Source organism: Chelon labrosus (assembly GCF_963514085.1).
Source record: "Chelon labrosus genome assembly, chromosome: 4".
NCBI lineage: Eukaryota > Metazoa > Chordata > Actinopteri > Mugiliformes > Mugilidae > Chelon > Chelon labrosus.
In genome coordinates this window covers 24897214-24911826 of record NC_140340.1, presented here as the reverse complement: position 1 = coordinate 24911826, position 14613 = coordinate 24897214, and the positions used below count along the sequence as shown (strand labels likewise).

Sequence of the window (14613 nt, the reverse complement as noted above, 5' to 3'; positions counted from 1 at the left end):
AGAGAATTGTGACTAATCATTAGTGGATCATATTGCAAGGAGAAAAGTGGGGAAATGTGATAGCCATCATGTGCCATAGTAAGGTTTAAAGACTTTCAAATGCTTCTGCTATGAGAACTTGCAGGATTATGTTGACTTTTGACCACTTGGGCCGAACTCAAACTGCTGTTTTGTTTTCGTTCTCACTTATCTGAACATTCCATACGTCCCATGTTTCCATACGACTGCCTGTGAACCATGCTCAGCCATTTCAGCAAATGGTTACCAAATGGGGGAAACGGTCAGTTATATTACAGAGCACGACTTTTCCCCTCACGCTAGGTTTACTGGTGCAGAACGGGCCCTAACAGTAAGTCATTCAGAGACCCCATCATGTGCTTGCCGTTGTGGCCTCATCTAAACCACGGTCTCTTCTCTCCAAGCTGGATTCCAGACATGCCACTTCTGTTTCCGCTGGCACATAGCCGCTGAGGCTGTCTTAGTGTCCTTCTGTGTGCTCAGTGCCACCCTGCTCCGCTCCACTCCACTGGTCATTTCATTTTCCTAAAACAAATCTCGGCTCAGGGCCATCAAAGACTGTACTGCCTCTTATGTGAATGCATGAGAGACATGTGAGAGAGTGTTGTCTGCGGTTAATAACAAGCAGAGCTGCTACATTCCAGCTGCCTACAAACAAGGAGAACCCTGCTGATTTTTGAAGGCTCTGCCGTGGCCACTTTGGCTCTCCCGTTTCTCCTGACGCATCTTGTATCTCACCTTGGCCATGAAGAGGTTTGTCCTCCGACCTGGTGATCCTTCACTGTTACGTACAGGTGGAGGGGGAACTAATTGCTCAGTCATGGCTGTTAAATGAGACTACTGGAGGACATGTTGCATTGCGGCTGGTGTGTGGGGGCAGCATTAAAACACCCCACAGGGTCCCTTTCTGCCCTGGTGACTCAACCTTTCCCAGAACCTTTTCTGTCTCCCCCTAAAACAATGGCCAGCTGTTCAAAGGAAGGCTGGGGAGTCTTGAACTCACTGGGGCTTGATACTTAATTTAGCCATATGGCCCGTCACATACTCACCAGCCACCACCACCTACCAGGTAATTAGATACTACCACAAAATGCACAGATAGAGTGGAATGTGACAACTCAAAATGGATGAAAACAAACTCGGAGACATGCTTGTCCTCAGTTAGTGGCCCACCTTATTGATAATGACAAGGAACAATGGGTGAGAGCCAGGGAGAAAGTTTAAATGAAGAGTTCACAGTGGTTTGAGGTTAGCTAATTGTTCTGTCCCACCCAGAACGGAGGGAAGAGGCTTTTATGTGAATATAGTCCTCCTTCGGTTTTTTGGATTGTTCTACTACTTTCCCCATAACTTTTTCACTTCTGTGGGAGTTTTATTTGAAGTTCTTCAGTGTTTGGTTTGAACATCTCAGCTATTTTAGAAATGTCCTTTATTCAGTTTCAGTTTAACTTCTAACATTTTATTAACTTCTGACCTTTAAAAGATAATGCTGTTCTTTGTGAAGATGGGACAATCCCAGTCCTTCCAACACTAGTTTAATTTTTTAGGCTATTAATAAATCTGTTCAAAATAAATAGAGCGTTTCCACACAACACACCCTCTTCTGTATGCTATTCTAACCTCTGCTTCCTTTGTCTGTATATCCCTCCATGTGTGAAGCTCATATCTGTATTTGTTCATGATTATAGGAAGTGTAGGCATACGTGACCACACTTGTATGTCGACCTGAGTTCCAAATCTGTTACTCATTGGTCGAGTCTTATCACATGTCCTGGGAATTTTCTCAGTACTTTAAACCTGTGGAGCTCATCGGGGAAGTACCGAACTCTACAGGGGTAAACATGTCAGTCACATGTGCGTATGGGCAGGAAACCATGGCAAACTGATCTCTTTCCATGATGTAGGACTGGAAGGTGTTACAGATCGGGTAGCTTATAACATCTGTATTGAATTTCACCCAACTTTAAATGGATGTGTATGTCTGCATGCTGTCAGTAACCAGGTAACATCTGTAAGGTATTTAATTATACAAAGTCTGTCCTCTGCATATGCTCTTCTTCACCGTGTGTGGGCTTCTTTCCAAGGAGCTTGCTAGTTACAAGATACTTGCTAGGGTTGAGTAGATGTTAAAAAAAACTCTGCTGAGGAGACATGGCAACCCAGAAATGACCCAAGGTGTTTCACGCCAGGGTCACAGCACTCTTTTTGTCTGGTGGGCAGGCCTGGGGTGTATAGTGGACCACTAAAGGGAACAAAGGCCCTCACTTAAATCTAGTTGTCCCGCGGGGTCAACTGAGAGCTTTCTCTATGCAGGAAGTCTAGGTATGCTGAATGGAGAAGGCCACCAAAATGACTTGTATGTACCCTCTCATTTAGTCTTGTAATGATATAGTGGTGCAGCAGCATTCAGTTAAAGGCAGTCACACTGACATTGGACACTTAAAACTTGCCTTTCCTGTATGTTGGCTGACTTTGGATTCCTCTGAAAAGTCTCAGAAAGCTTAGATTTTGCCATATCAGTATTTATACCCATATCAACGAACGTGGCTCTGAATGGATTGTTTATTTGCGTGTACTCACGCGAAAGCTTCCACACATCAAAGAGGAGACAGTAGAGCTGGGTTTCTATGCATGTGCCATGCTGAATGCAAAGGGATGTTTTCATTTAGATGTATTTTAGGGAAGCTTCAGGACAGACGTCAAACCTGACAAGAAATAACAATGCAGGCAACTAAACAAGCAGAACTGGAAACATTTCATTTTTCTGTTTAAGGTAATTTTAGGGGAATTTGATTGAGACATGACACATGAAAGCAAAAGTATAAAAAAGTATAAAAAAGCCAAAACAAAACCAACTTCCCCTGATACGCTTGTGACTAAGTGGCTGTGACTCATGTGTGAGAAATCACCAGTGGGTTTATTTAGGAAATGAGGGGGCGTCTTATGGGGGAGATAAAGTTTTAAGATTTTAATGAGTCACACATTGTATGCATGTTTACTGCCAGAGCAGAAGCCTCTCATGCTTTTCATCTCCCAGCACTGTGGATGTAGCCACAACATTTTTACGCACACTGGACTTGTTTTATCGCTGCACTCCTGGTGTGGTAAGCTCATTTTTCACATCTTTACAGATGGTGTTTTAAGTGTGTCTATAATAAAAAAGGTTCTCTTTCTTTTTGTTCCCTCTTATGAAAGTTTCATGTTGAACTCGTGATCCTGAACTTTTTTATTTCTGTGCTGTTTCTCTCTCTGCATGTTCTACGTTTCACTCTGTAGTTTTTGTAATTGCAAAGTTTATGGCATTCTCAAGAACTAGATTACAGAGCTACAATTTTATGGGTCTCACCGAAGCAGTGTGTCCATAGAGGTTTACTCTATTGTTTTATTCTCTTCTATCTTTTAACATTTAACTTCTCTCTCACTGGTACTGTGGTGTGGAATAGTTCAGTATTTTCATGAAGAACCGTTGGCACCACATGTGAAGTGGCCTCGGGCGTTCTGATCTGACTGCCTCAGCTGACTTTGCAGTATGCAGAGATGGTGTTTTTCAGGGTGCTCTAACAGGTTACCATTGTTGTTTATTATAATGTTGTAGTTCTGCTGTTATGTGTTTCTGGTCATTATATCTGAAAGTTTTATATATATTTATATATATGTATATGTATGTTTGTGCGACTGCAGTTTTAATAATGTCCAACAAACCGTGTGCTATATTTGGACGTGTTCTCATGTAAAGAGTTGCAGATACACTTTCAAATTCCAGAGGCGGATCTCTCTGGAATCTAGTTGGGTTAGGCTTCATCCTGTCTCTCAGAACGTTCCTAGTGGCTGTCCTCTGACCCAGCCCGCCACTCCTCAGACAGACACAGCTGGTAGACATCTTGGCTCAGTGGAGGGAGGCGCGTCACTTCAGCTGTTGCAGGACAACTGGCTCTCTGGAGGTGTCTTGCAGGACAACAGTTTCTCCTCAAGTGCAAAATCTAATTTCATGGCTCTGCGTGAAATTCTTCTGGCTGATTGTGCAAAGGCGAGAGGGAAGTTCAGCTTTGAACACAGGCAAAGTAGATGCAACACTGTACCGAATCCTCTTTGTCTTTTCAGTTTCCTTCCTCTACACAATTTGCAGTAATCCCATTGGTCTGGGCTCTGAGGTGTTTGTGTAGCAGAAGCTTGGCCTGTGCAACCTCATATCCTCTTCCTGTCCAGCCAATGTTAATAATAACTCCTGTTTTTCAGACCCCACTATTCCCAGGAGGTGTATTTAAGAACTTCCAAACTCATATCCCTATCCGTCGCAGTGACTCAGCTGATGGCTTTTCCAACGACCGTTATTCCAGGCAGGAAACAAAGGAGAAAAGGCACATCTGCTGATAGTAGTCCTTTTGAGTTGCTCAGTGGGTTATTGAGGCAACCTGACCACAGGTATAGTCATAAAGGGACAGAGGTATCGTAGACTGTGTGTGTGGCCGTGATCTTCCATGGCTAATTGAAATTTCCTGACCGATAAGTTGATTTGTTGCCCCCGAAGCCAATCAGATTACCCCGTTGCTTTCCAAAGGGCCTCTAACTTTATTTTATCTTGCATTTCTTCACCTTCCAAAAGGTCTCACATGTTACGCTCTGAATGGTTGGCTTTGTAACTCCATATGTGAAGATGTGAAGTTTGTTCACATGTACTGCATGTCTCTAATCATGTGTGCCTGAGAAATAGTTGAAATGATCTGTTTGCAAACGGTGGGAGATTTAAAATCTGGTAAAAAAATTGGTAATTTATCATGCCTTAAGCCCTGTTTGCATGGGATTAGTTTTACCTGGGGATGTCATGTGATTTAGAAATTATCCCCCTACATCTGTGTTTCATGTGGCACACTCACATGGGATAAGCAAACTCTGTGTTTTATTCAAATTTACCATCCATGGTTAAGATGTCTCCGCTTCACTCAGCTATATGTCTTATATACTTTTTGACAGCTTTAGTTACCTTGCAAATTCAGATTAATATCATATTATTAAAAATAAAACATGATGTGATGGACACTATTGATCCCATGGGAGAAATTACCCTTGACCTGGCAGTCTGAATTGGTGAATGGATCATCGACATCTTGACTTTGCACCCTAACATCTGTCCAAAGTTTGATTTTATAGCACATCCTTCATAATTCTTAAGTCACATGTGATAAAAAAAAAAAACTGCAAACACCCCCCAAATCACAGATATGCTGATTCGCACTGGATTAGTATTATCGCAGGACCTCAATGTTGGGAGAAATATGGTAGGTCATTGCAGTGTTAATTTTTCTTCACAAATTGCGGACATGGCCGATTCGCACAGGATTAAGATCATAGACCACCTCTGCAATTATTACAAATTACTAGATAAAACCAGGTAAAACTAGGGCTTAAGAAAATCTGGAGAGGATTCTTACACCCACTAATGCTAATTTATCATGTCTTATTAACATCTGTGATAAATCACTGTGCATTATCCTCTCCTTCAGTTAACATTCTACTAACACCTGACAGGCAGACTATTAGCAGGCAACACACCCTTTCTAAACAACTTTCATTGTGGTTGGAAATAAGTCCAGGCCTGTTCGGTGTTGTGTAAGGGGCTACCCGTTTGCCCTGCTGACTTTGGAGGTTGAAGATGGCTCTTTCTCCTTCCTTCCTTGATCTCCATTGCTGTCGTTGAGAGAGTCGTCTCCGTGACGATGGCACAGCAATGCATTGTGTGAGGTTCCCCACTTTGCCACAAAGGCCCCTGAATGAGCCCCGAGGAATTCCAGCCTTCCCGCTCATTCACTTGCCGCACTCTCTCACGACTAATCCCCACCCCTTCTCATTTACACATGCTCACACCATCCTCGTTTGTCTCTCAGCTCTGTTATCCTTCAACCCCCCACACAACCACCTCCACCAAATGTCTCCCCACAACACAGCCTGCTGTAGCTGTTGCAGCTTCTCACCATTGTACTGTCTCTGTCGCTTCATAATCATACTTTATTTAGTTAACCGGGATTTTACGGATATGCGAGTGTTGTTCTAGCTATTTAATGGGATTAGAGGCTTTGACTAGATAGATGACACTTTACAGCCTTACTGTTGCAGTTGACTAGCGGCCTTTATGGGATCATCATGATCACTGCAACAAACTCCCTGCTGACATCCAGCATAATATGCCAGTGCTGCAGGGAGTGAACATGCTTGGACTTTGGTGACTCTGACTGGGACAATGACCGAACGACAACAAAGACAGAGCTTGGCAAAATCCCTCTTTCCCAGCACTGTGAGCTGCACTTAGCGAGTTGCCCCTTACAGTCTTATGTATTGTGATCAATTTTAATCCCTGTGGGACTAATTTAATTTTCCTACTGACTTCACCATATTATAATATAATTTAGTGATCGTACGCACGTGCAAAATAATACAACAGAATAAAAGTATCTAAGGGACCTCTTTGATGCAAGGAAATAGAATTTCTCAAGTGTAAACTCAAAAATCCGCTCTGGATGCAGCGTGTGAACATTACATTAGGCATTTCCTGTTTGTGTTGCATATGGGGAAGCCCTCTCTTCAACCCTCTGGAGAACCTCCACAGACAGGAAGTAGTGGTCACTACTATGTGAGGGTCAGCCCTCATAAAGTGTGTCTCAACTTAGAGGACAGATTCATGGTTTGTACAGTTGGCTATTGAGATAGTTTTATGTAAGAGTAACAACGTTTGGTCTGTCTGTGGATAATGGAATGGAATTGAATTATCGTGGCTTTATGTGTGGAGTCCATTTATAAGAAAAGCCTTGATGTTTCATGTATGAGCTGTTCCTACTGTAGCAAACCAGTGCTAAACAGTCAGCTGTGTGTCAGCTGCTGAGGTGGCAATGATTTTGTAGCATTCATCTCACCTCCTCCTGCTTGACAAGACCAAAGCGAGAAAACATACACTGTTTCAAGAGTACAAACAGTGGTTTCACATGTTTATGGCCGTCACCTATCAACCCCCCACCACCCCCCTGTATAACTACACACACTCACACTTGCTTGTAACAACTAAACAGTGGTGGCTGGGGCGAATCGCATCCATCAGAGCTTGTCTTCACACGTGTCTGTGAGTGTGTTATGTGTTGTTTAGGCAATAAACTGTCTTGATTGGTTTCGGTGAGGCAGGAGCCTTAGGGCCTTCCCAGCATCAGTGGTTGGGGCAGACTGTTGGTGCTGTGCCAGGTGGCAGAGACCCAGCTGTTTATAGGCCTTGCCTGGATGTTGAATCTGTGGGACAGTTTAAAGATGAGAGCCTGTTTACATTCAAACGGCTGAGGTGGTGTGACTCATTCTTCAGTGGGGGCCGGGTGTTACACAGGGTCCTGACAGAAAGAGAGAGAGAATGGCGAGCTGTAGCTAGGAGGACTAAAGGAAGTTTGCCGTTGGCTTGAGGACCTCAGGGGAATTGTTTCAGCATTGTTCCTGAGAGTGGGAGTGGGGGGGGGGGGTCACTCCGCCTCTTTCTCTCCTCCCTCTCCGTCCTCTTCCTGCCGTTACAGCCCAACTCTCAACTGAGTCCTAGTGTTCTTGGAAAAGGGAAGCCATTGGACACTAGTTTTCTCTACCCTGCTCTGTGTTTGTTTGGATTTACCAGGACACCAGGAAATAAGGGGATCAGCTTTTGATGTTATTAATTACTCCACTGAATGTTAAGTAGAGAATGGAGGGAGGGAAGGTAAGTCTCCTTTGCTTGCCATAAAACCTATTTATTTATTTACCTGTTTGACCTTTGATTAACCAAGGAAGTATGAAGAACTTGTGTATCAGTGCCACTTCACATGTCTTTCTCAGGCTAGACGCCATCTGTGTCTGTCCTTGAATGTGCAATAATTCCAGAGGGCCCGTTTTTGATCAGTTGTGGAATGAAAAGTCCTGATTGCAGAGGATGATTATGAGGCGACAGCAGAGTTGAGGGCAGTGTGACCAGATTGATGGCAGATTGCTTTGCATTGCTCAGATTAGCAGTGGGTCATTCGTTTTGAAGTTAGCCTGGTCACTCAACCAAAAGAGGGAGAACTAACCTTTGGTCCTGACTGAAGATCTCATCTGTGAACTTGCAACCCTGACTTTAGATCAAACTCTTTTCATGTGTCCTGCTGGTTTACAGTTCAAATGTTAATTCAGTGTTGAAGTTACATATCGTTAGTAAATGCAGCTACCAGCAAATAGTACACACAACGTAACAATGTTCTCTAGACTTCTGAGTCACATGTGTAAGAACTGTGTACATGGGTTTCAGTGAGTTGTGTTCAGTCTCTGTATTTTTAGGCGCTTGGTTTGCACAGCACACACTGGAGTTATTGTGTCATGCCTTTGACAAGGCCATTATGACTGCCAGACTAAAAATGGAGTCAAGTCTGTGGAGGTCAGCGAAATGTTTGCAGAAGAATTTGTGGATTGCTGCTGATTTTCCCAGCCCTGTCAGCCTTGGATATTTAAGAATAGTTGAAATATAGCCAAGGGCTTCATGCCTGTGTATAATGGTATGGGATAATGATGAATTATGGGACTGTCTGTTGACTTTTGGGTGTTTATTTACACTCTATATGTATGTTGGTGCTTCGATTGACATCGGATCTCATTCTGCTTATGTTTTCCTTTTTTTCAGGGATGCTTCTCAAAGATGGCAGCCAGCACCTGGTTCTAAGGCCGCAATGTTGGTGAAGGTAAACAGCATGAGCCGTAGCCAGGCCAACCCAGCACTGCAGCAGCAACTCCAGCACAGTGCACACAGCAAAGCCAATACCTTCACCCTGCACCCCTCTAGTAACAAGCCCCAAGGTGCATGCTTAAGCTCCACCCAGGGTTATAAAACTGCCCCTTCTGGAAAAATGTCAGGTGACACTCGTCAGGCCCATCACCTGAGAAAGGCCAGCAATGGCAGCTTTTGTTTGGTGACTTCAGACAGTAACCACCCCAGTCCACTCCTTCACAGGTCACAGACCAGCACACCACGACCCGTGTCCCCCCAATATGGTTGCACTGCCCCAATCTATGATGAGCCAGTTTCAGAGTGTCCTATATATGATGAACCCCCTACAGACATGGAGGTAGAGGGGGCTCACCTCTACAACGGACAACCTCTGTCTCGCTTGACACCTACCCATAGTCTCCAGAAACCCAGACACCTCCAGCAACCTGGTTCATCTCATCCAGGGTCCAGACACAGGAGAAATCCTTCTTCATCTGACTACAGCCCAGCTGGTCTGGAGTGCATCAAGCACATGGTCAATGTGGACCCCAAACAGGGGCTCTTATCTGGCTCTCCTGTGCCTTCGCGTGCCCCTTCCCCTACCTCCAGACAGGACCCTGTCTTGACCCAGCCTCAACCACACCCCCAGCCCCAAGCCCACTCTTTGCCACAGGCTCGAGGTCAGATGAGGGATAGAGAGCCAGGAACCCAAGGCCCAAATACACTGGACAAGAAACAAAATTGGCGGGTCCTGGAGGCCACTGTTCAGCGCGCAATGGAGGCACGACACAGCAGGCAGAGCAGCCAAGCCTCGCAGGACTTCCCCTCCTCAACCCCACAGGCCACAGCAAACTATCAAGACTCTGGTTACTCTACTGGCCCTTCCCCAAGTTTGAGAAGAAAGAGCAGGAGAAGGGTGGGAGCCAGTGGAGGTGCCGGAGGAAGGCCAGGGTCAGTAGGCAGCAGCGGCGAGCTGTGTGCCCTCAATGAAAGGCTAATGGCAGAGATGAAGGAGGTGGTGAGTCGCTCCAACACCATGAGAGAGGTGAGAGCAGGGCTGGACCCGGAGATGGTGGAGAGGGTTGTTGTACCTCGAACACGCTCCCCTGCAGACTCACTCAGGTGGTATGGAGGCGGGGCAGGAACAGCAGGCAGGTGTGCATCACGAGAGGACCTTGTCGGGGCATCCCGGTCACTGAAAGGGGCAGGTAACTATGGCAACCCTGCCCTTACACCTCTGGAAATACCAGGGAGACAGAAAAGGACCTATGAAAAAGTGGACACCTTGGAGATGAGTGTAAACAGCCAGGCCAGCCTGTCCTCACCAGAGACCCCCGGACCACCCTCCCAGGTAACCCCGCCTTTTACATGTTCATGTGTATGTCTGTATGTAAAGCAAACAGCAAGAAACTGAATTGTAGTTATAACAAAATACAGACTGTAATCCAATATAATAATACTTTCCTGTCAGATTAAGAGCTCAGCTGTGTCTGTTTTTGTGAGGTCTGTTTACCTCAGCAGGTCTGCTTGGATTCAGCTTTATTTGGTCTGGTAGAACTCTGCTTACTGATCTTCAGATAAGAGAAAAGTCTCACTGTCAAATCAAGCCACATCATGCTTGAAGAAAGCATACTGTGTTGTGAGAACATTTTTATTGCTGCCTTTGTAGTATTGAATGTCTAGTCCTCAGAGGCTCAACGAACAGTTAGTTTGGCTGAGCAGAAGTATACTGTTGGGGCAATTGAGACGATGCTATACTTTGATTCCGCAGAACAACAAATACAAAGAGTCACATACAAATTAAACAGCGAGGGCTGATACATCATGGGTCCTAAAAAAGGTTCACATGATTGAAGATGAAAGAACTATTTAACTTGTCAGAACACTTATATAAGCAGCAGCCTGTGGAGCCAGTTCTAAGATCTGCTTCTTCTAATGTGCAAATCTCCTTTTGCAATAGAATCATACCTCCATCTATTATAGTGTGTTTTTTCAGAAGCTATCGAGCTCCACCTCTGCTAGTATCAAAATTAATGTTTGATGGAGCAGGGATCTCTGGGATGAAAACAGTAAGGCCAGTCTGTCTCTCCGAAAGTAACACAGACCGTTACGTGAGTAATACCGCTTACATTTCAGCCTTGAGCATCTAAATGTTCCCAGGATTTTAGATAGTAAGGAGGCTCAGCACCACTGACTATAATGGCCACAGTTCCAGCAATAGCCCTCATCTTCTTACCACCGTCCATCTGCCCTGCTCTGCAGGTACTGTATAGTCATATGCCAACTCTGTGCTTTGGGCATCTGGGGACCATGCCAGAGCAGAAAGATTCAGGACATGGCTTCCCTTGGTCAGGAAGGAGGGCCACTGTGGCCCATATGGCCCAGGTTTGGCAGGGAGATAAGGAGGAGGAACGAGAGGCTGGCTGGTACCAAGCCATACTGGTACCACTGCAGGTCTTGCATGTTAGACAACAGCCAAGGCGCACAGAGTGGGCCCCCTAAATCTGTCCTGGAATGTTCTTCAAGCCTGCTGTTATATCACTCACACACACTCACAGATTATGGTTTGCTTTGTATGAGTAACTCTACGTTTTCCAGAGTTGAATGTTTTGTTCATGCTGAAAGACCTTTGAACTGACTTTTTCAAAAGATACACTGAAACTCTAACCTTTTTTTTAAAAGACCATAAACTATTTATACTTTCATGAGTAGAGAGCATTTTCCGCTGTTTCATTTTTGTTTCAATCCATAGCATGACATAATTATCAGCATGTGCTGGTACATCTGTAGAGCAGTTTGATTTGCTGAAAGTATAAGTTGAGCTCCATATGTCTCATTCCCTTGTTAAACATGTGCTTTGTTGTATGTCCCTTTTGGAGTTGACCTTTGTCATTCCTTTTAAGAGACATCAGTTCTTTACGGTTCTATACTGCAGACTCTCTGCAAAGCCAAACCTCAGATCTGCTTCAAATGATTGAGGAAACCAAAATCTGAAATCCAGTTTGTCTGGCACTCGTCACTTCCATATTACCTCAGGGTCTCACTGAAAAGACATGTCAGTGCATTTTATGTTCCATTTGTAAATTTGAGCTTTGATTTTGGCTCAGGGTTTGTGTTATTCCTGGCTGTTTTTAGAGCATATCTGGGTTGTTGGCTTTCTCTATTAAGGGACCTGAGGTACTGCTTAACAGCCATAAACTCCACCGCAGGGATCACGGGGAGGTCTTGTGTAGAGTATAGCCTCAGTTTTGCAGGAGGGAGGTGAGCCTGGTGAAGGGAAGGGAAGGTTGAGAACTGTTGTGCCACTATGTGCTCACTTGCCTCTGAGGCCAGGGTTCATGAGGATTTAGCAAGATTTTTCCCCATTATAATTATTTCTGGCATTAAGAAATGAATTTGCCAATCCTGCTGCAGTTCCCCCCTCGAGTCCCAGGACTGCAGAGCGGAGTAGGCGGAAGGCAGCCCAGGTCTTAATGTGACACAGTGAAGACTGCAGCTACGCTCAACACATAGTTTGTTTCTCTGCTGCACTGTTGTCTTACCGCCTCTGTCTCTGGTACCTCTACCCTCCTTCCTCCTCTGTGTTCTCTTCTCTGTCTCATGTCCACCTCTTCTTGTTCCCCTGTAGGCAAGCACTCTAGAGCTGCAGGCTCAGTTGGAGAGCAGGAAGAAAGGCATGGTGGATGGACGGACCGCTTCGTTGGGCCCCCACCGCTCTGCCAACCATGACAACAGAGAAGGAGGTGATGGGGCTGGAGTAAGAGCAGGAGGATCAGCCTACCAGCTGTCCTACGCCACCCTGCGCCAGCCCCCACCTCCTGATATGGGCATGGAGGACTGGGCCAGTAAACACCTCAACATGCACACGCAGGGCCTTTTCCGGCGGCGTGTCTCCATCGCCAACATGCTGTCATGGAACCGCGGCTCTATCAAAAAGCCCATGCTCGTCACCAGCAACCGCGCTGTCAGAAAGGAGGCCTGCGAGATGTTCAAGCTAGTCCAGGCCTACATGGGAGACAGGCCTTCACGCCTTGATCGCCGCCACTGCGCCCTGCTCATCATCACCAAGTGCTGGGACATGCCGGGGCTGCGGGACGAACTGTATGTGCAGCTGGTGAGACAGACCACAGCCAATGCCACCCCCCGAAGCTTGGCGGCAGGCTGGGAGCTGATGGCTGTCAGCTTGGCTTTCTTTGCCCCCTCGCCCAAGTTCCGCTGCTACCTGGAGGGCTACATCCAGAGACACACGGAGCCCACCAGCGACAAGAAATGTGAGTCTCAGACTGAGCAACAGGGTGGGTCACCTTTCTTTTCTTCTGTACCTCCCTGTGTTGTCTGATGGTCAGTGTTAATGTGGGCCACTTACTAGACACTTCACTAATGAAAACCAATGCCCTGCACTACTGTATATTGTTTTATGTATAATATAGAACTTCCTCCAGTAGATTTCGCATTTCTTCTTTTCAATTCTGCTTTTCAGTGCAGTTTTACTTTTCATTTTGTCAGTATGCTCAAGCTCAATATTATCTTTTTACTATGAGCCCAATAATCTGACTGTTGACCCTGTATTTATCTAAAATGGCCAGACATTTGACCTCTGCCACCTTCTGTGTTTCATAGTGACTCAGTTCATATTGGAACAACAAGAACTAAAGCTGAAGAAGAATTCAAAGTCCAGAAAGAAGCGAAAACAAAACACAGAGGAGGAAGAAGGTAAATCTTTTACTTGTTTATGTACCCTCTGAATCTACATGTATGTACACGGTGAATCCTCAGTATTTTCCACTTATACAAGCTTATCTGTTGGACAGAGTGAGGTAGGGGAGGGAGTCCCAGAGATGTTTTTCTACTCTATAAAAGCTGCCTGAAGTCTCTAAGTAGTGAAAACCATTACAAATCAAACCTATGACTCCCTGTGGAGTAACCACTGTGAGTGGGATGGAAACCTCTGTGCAGTTTATCAGATGAGTACATGATGATGTATTTGCAGACACAATAAATGAGTTTCACAGAAAGTTGAGCTGAAAAAAAAAGTGGGATGAGAATTTCAGAAGGTTCTGTGCGTGCATAATGGGCCGCTCTGTGAATCATCTTAGCGGGCTCTCTGGCCACTTGTTTGTTAGACAGCTACTTAAGAGGGTAGCTACTCATCAGCACGTGCCCTCATTAGGCCAGGCCCACACTGCCAGCTCTGATGATGGTGTCATCAAAGAGGAACCCAGTCGTCTCACATCAGCGGCCTCACACATTGTACTCCAGTGACTCAGTGCTTTATGCCAGAAGTCCCCAGCTGACTAAGAGGTCAAAGAGAAAGCCTACTGAACGTTTCTGACTAACTCTAAAGGTCTTTGGAGAGAGGAATCCATTTGAATGCCAACAACCAGAAAAGCAGTATAATAAAAGCTGCTGTTTTCTTGATGGATGGAGGAGCTGGAAAATGTACACTGATCAGAGGAACAAGCAGCTGTGAGCAGCACGAGTGGGAGCTGCACGTGGGAACTAGAGACCTCTAGTCAGGCCAGACTTGGCCGGGTCTGTTCTCAGAAACGTCTTTAGGGCCAGAGCCTAGAGTGCGTTGGTTTCAGCCAGAACTTGGACAAGCATTTTATAAACGATAATCAAGACAAGACAGAAGATGTCACCTCGTCATCCATTAATGGCTCTGTGTTTTTGTTATGATTAACTTTAGCCCATGTGTAGACAGGTGCCATGCCATTCTCAGCCTGGTACAGTAAACTCAAGCTCCTAATGAGCTTGAGTTTCTCCTGGGCTTTGGTTGCCTGGTTGTTGTTGTTTTTATGCCGTCCAACCTGATATAAATATAGAACACCAGTAGTGTTCAAACCTCTTTTTCTCATTGC

The 14613-nt window shown here is 45.3% G+C and overlaps 1 protein-coding gene across 3 annotated transcripts in view; it reads left to right on the top strand.

The window, feature by feature from the left end:
- Positions 1–14613, top strand: part of arhgap46a (Rho GTPase activating protein 46a) — a 32418-nt gene that overhangs the window by 12042 nt on the left and 5763 nt on the right. For 2 of the 3 annotated variants that reach the window (XM_084543314.1, XM_084543312.1), the window contains 3 exons: positions 8669–10103; positions 12381–13047; positions 13373–13465. In XM_084543314.1, the coding sequence (XP_084399440.1) occupies positions 8669–10103; positions 12381–13047; positions 13373–13465 (2195 nt within the window). The remainder of the gene's footprint in view (positions 1–8668; positions 10104–12380; positions 13048–13372; positions 13466–14613) is intronic. The other variant, XM_084543313.1, reaches the window with a different exon arrangement.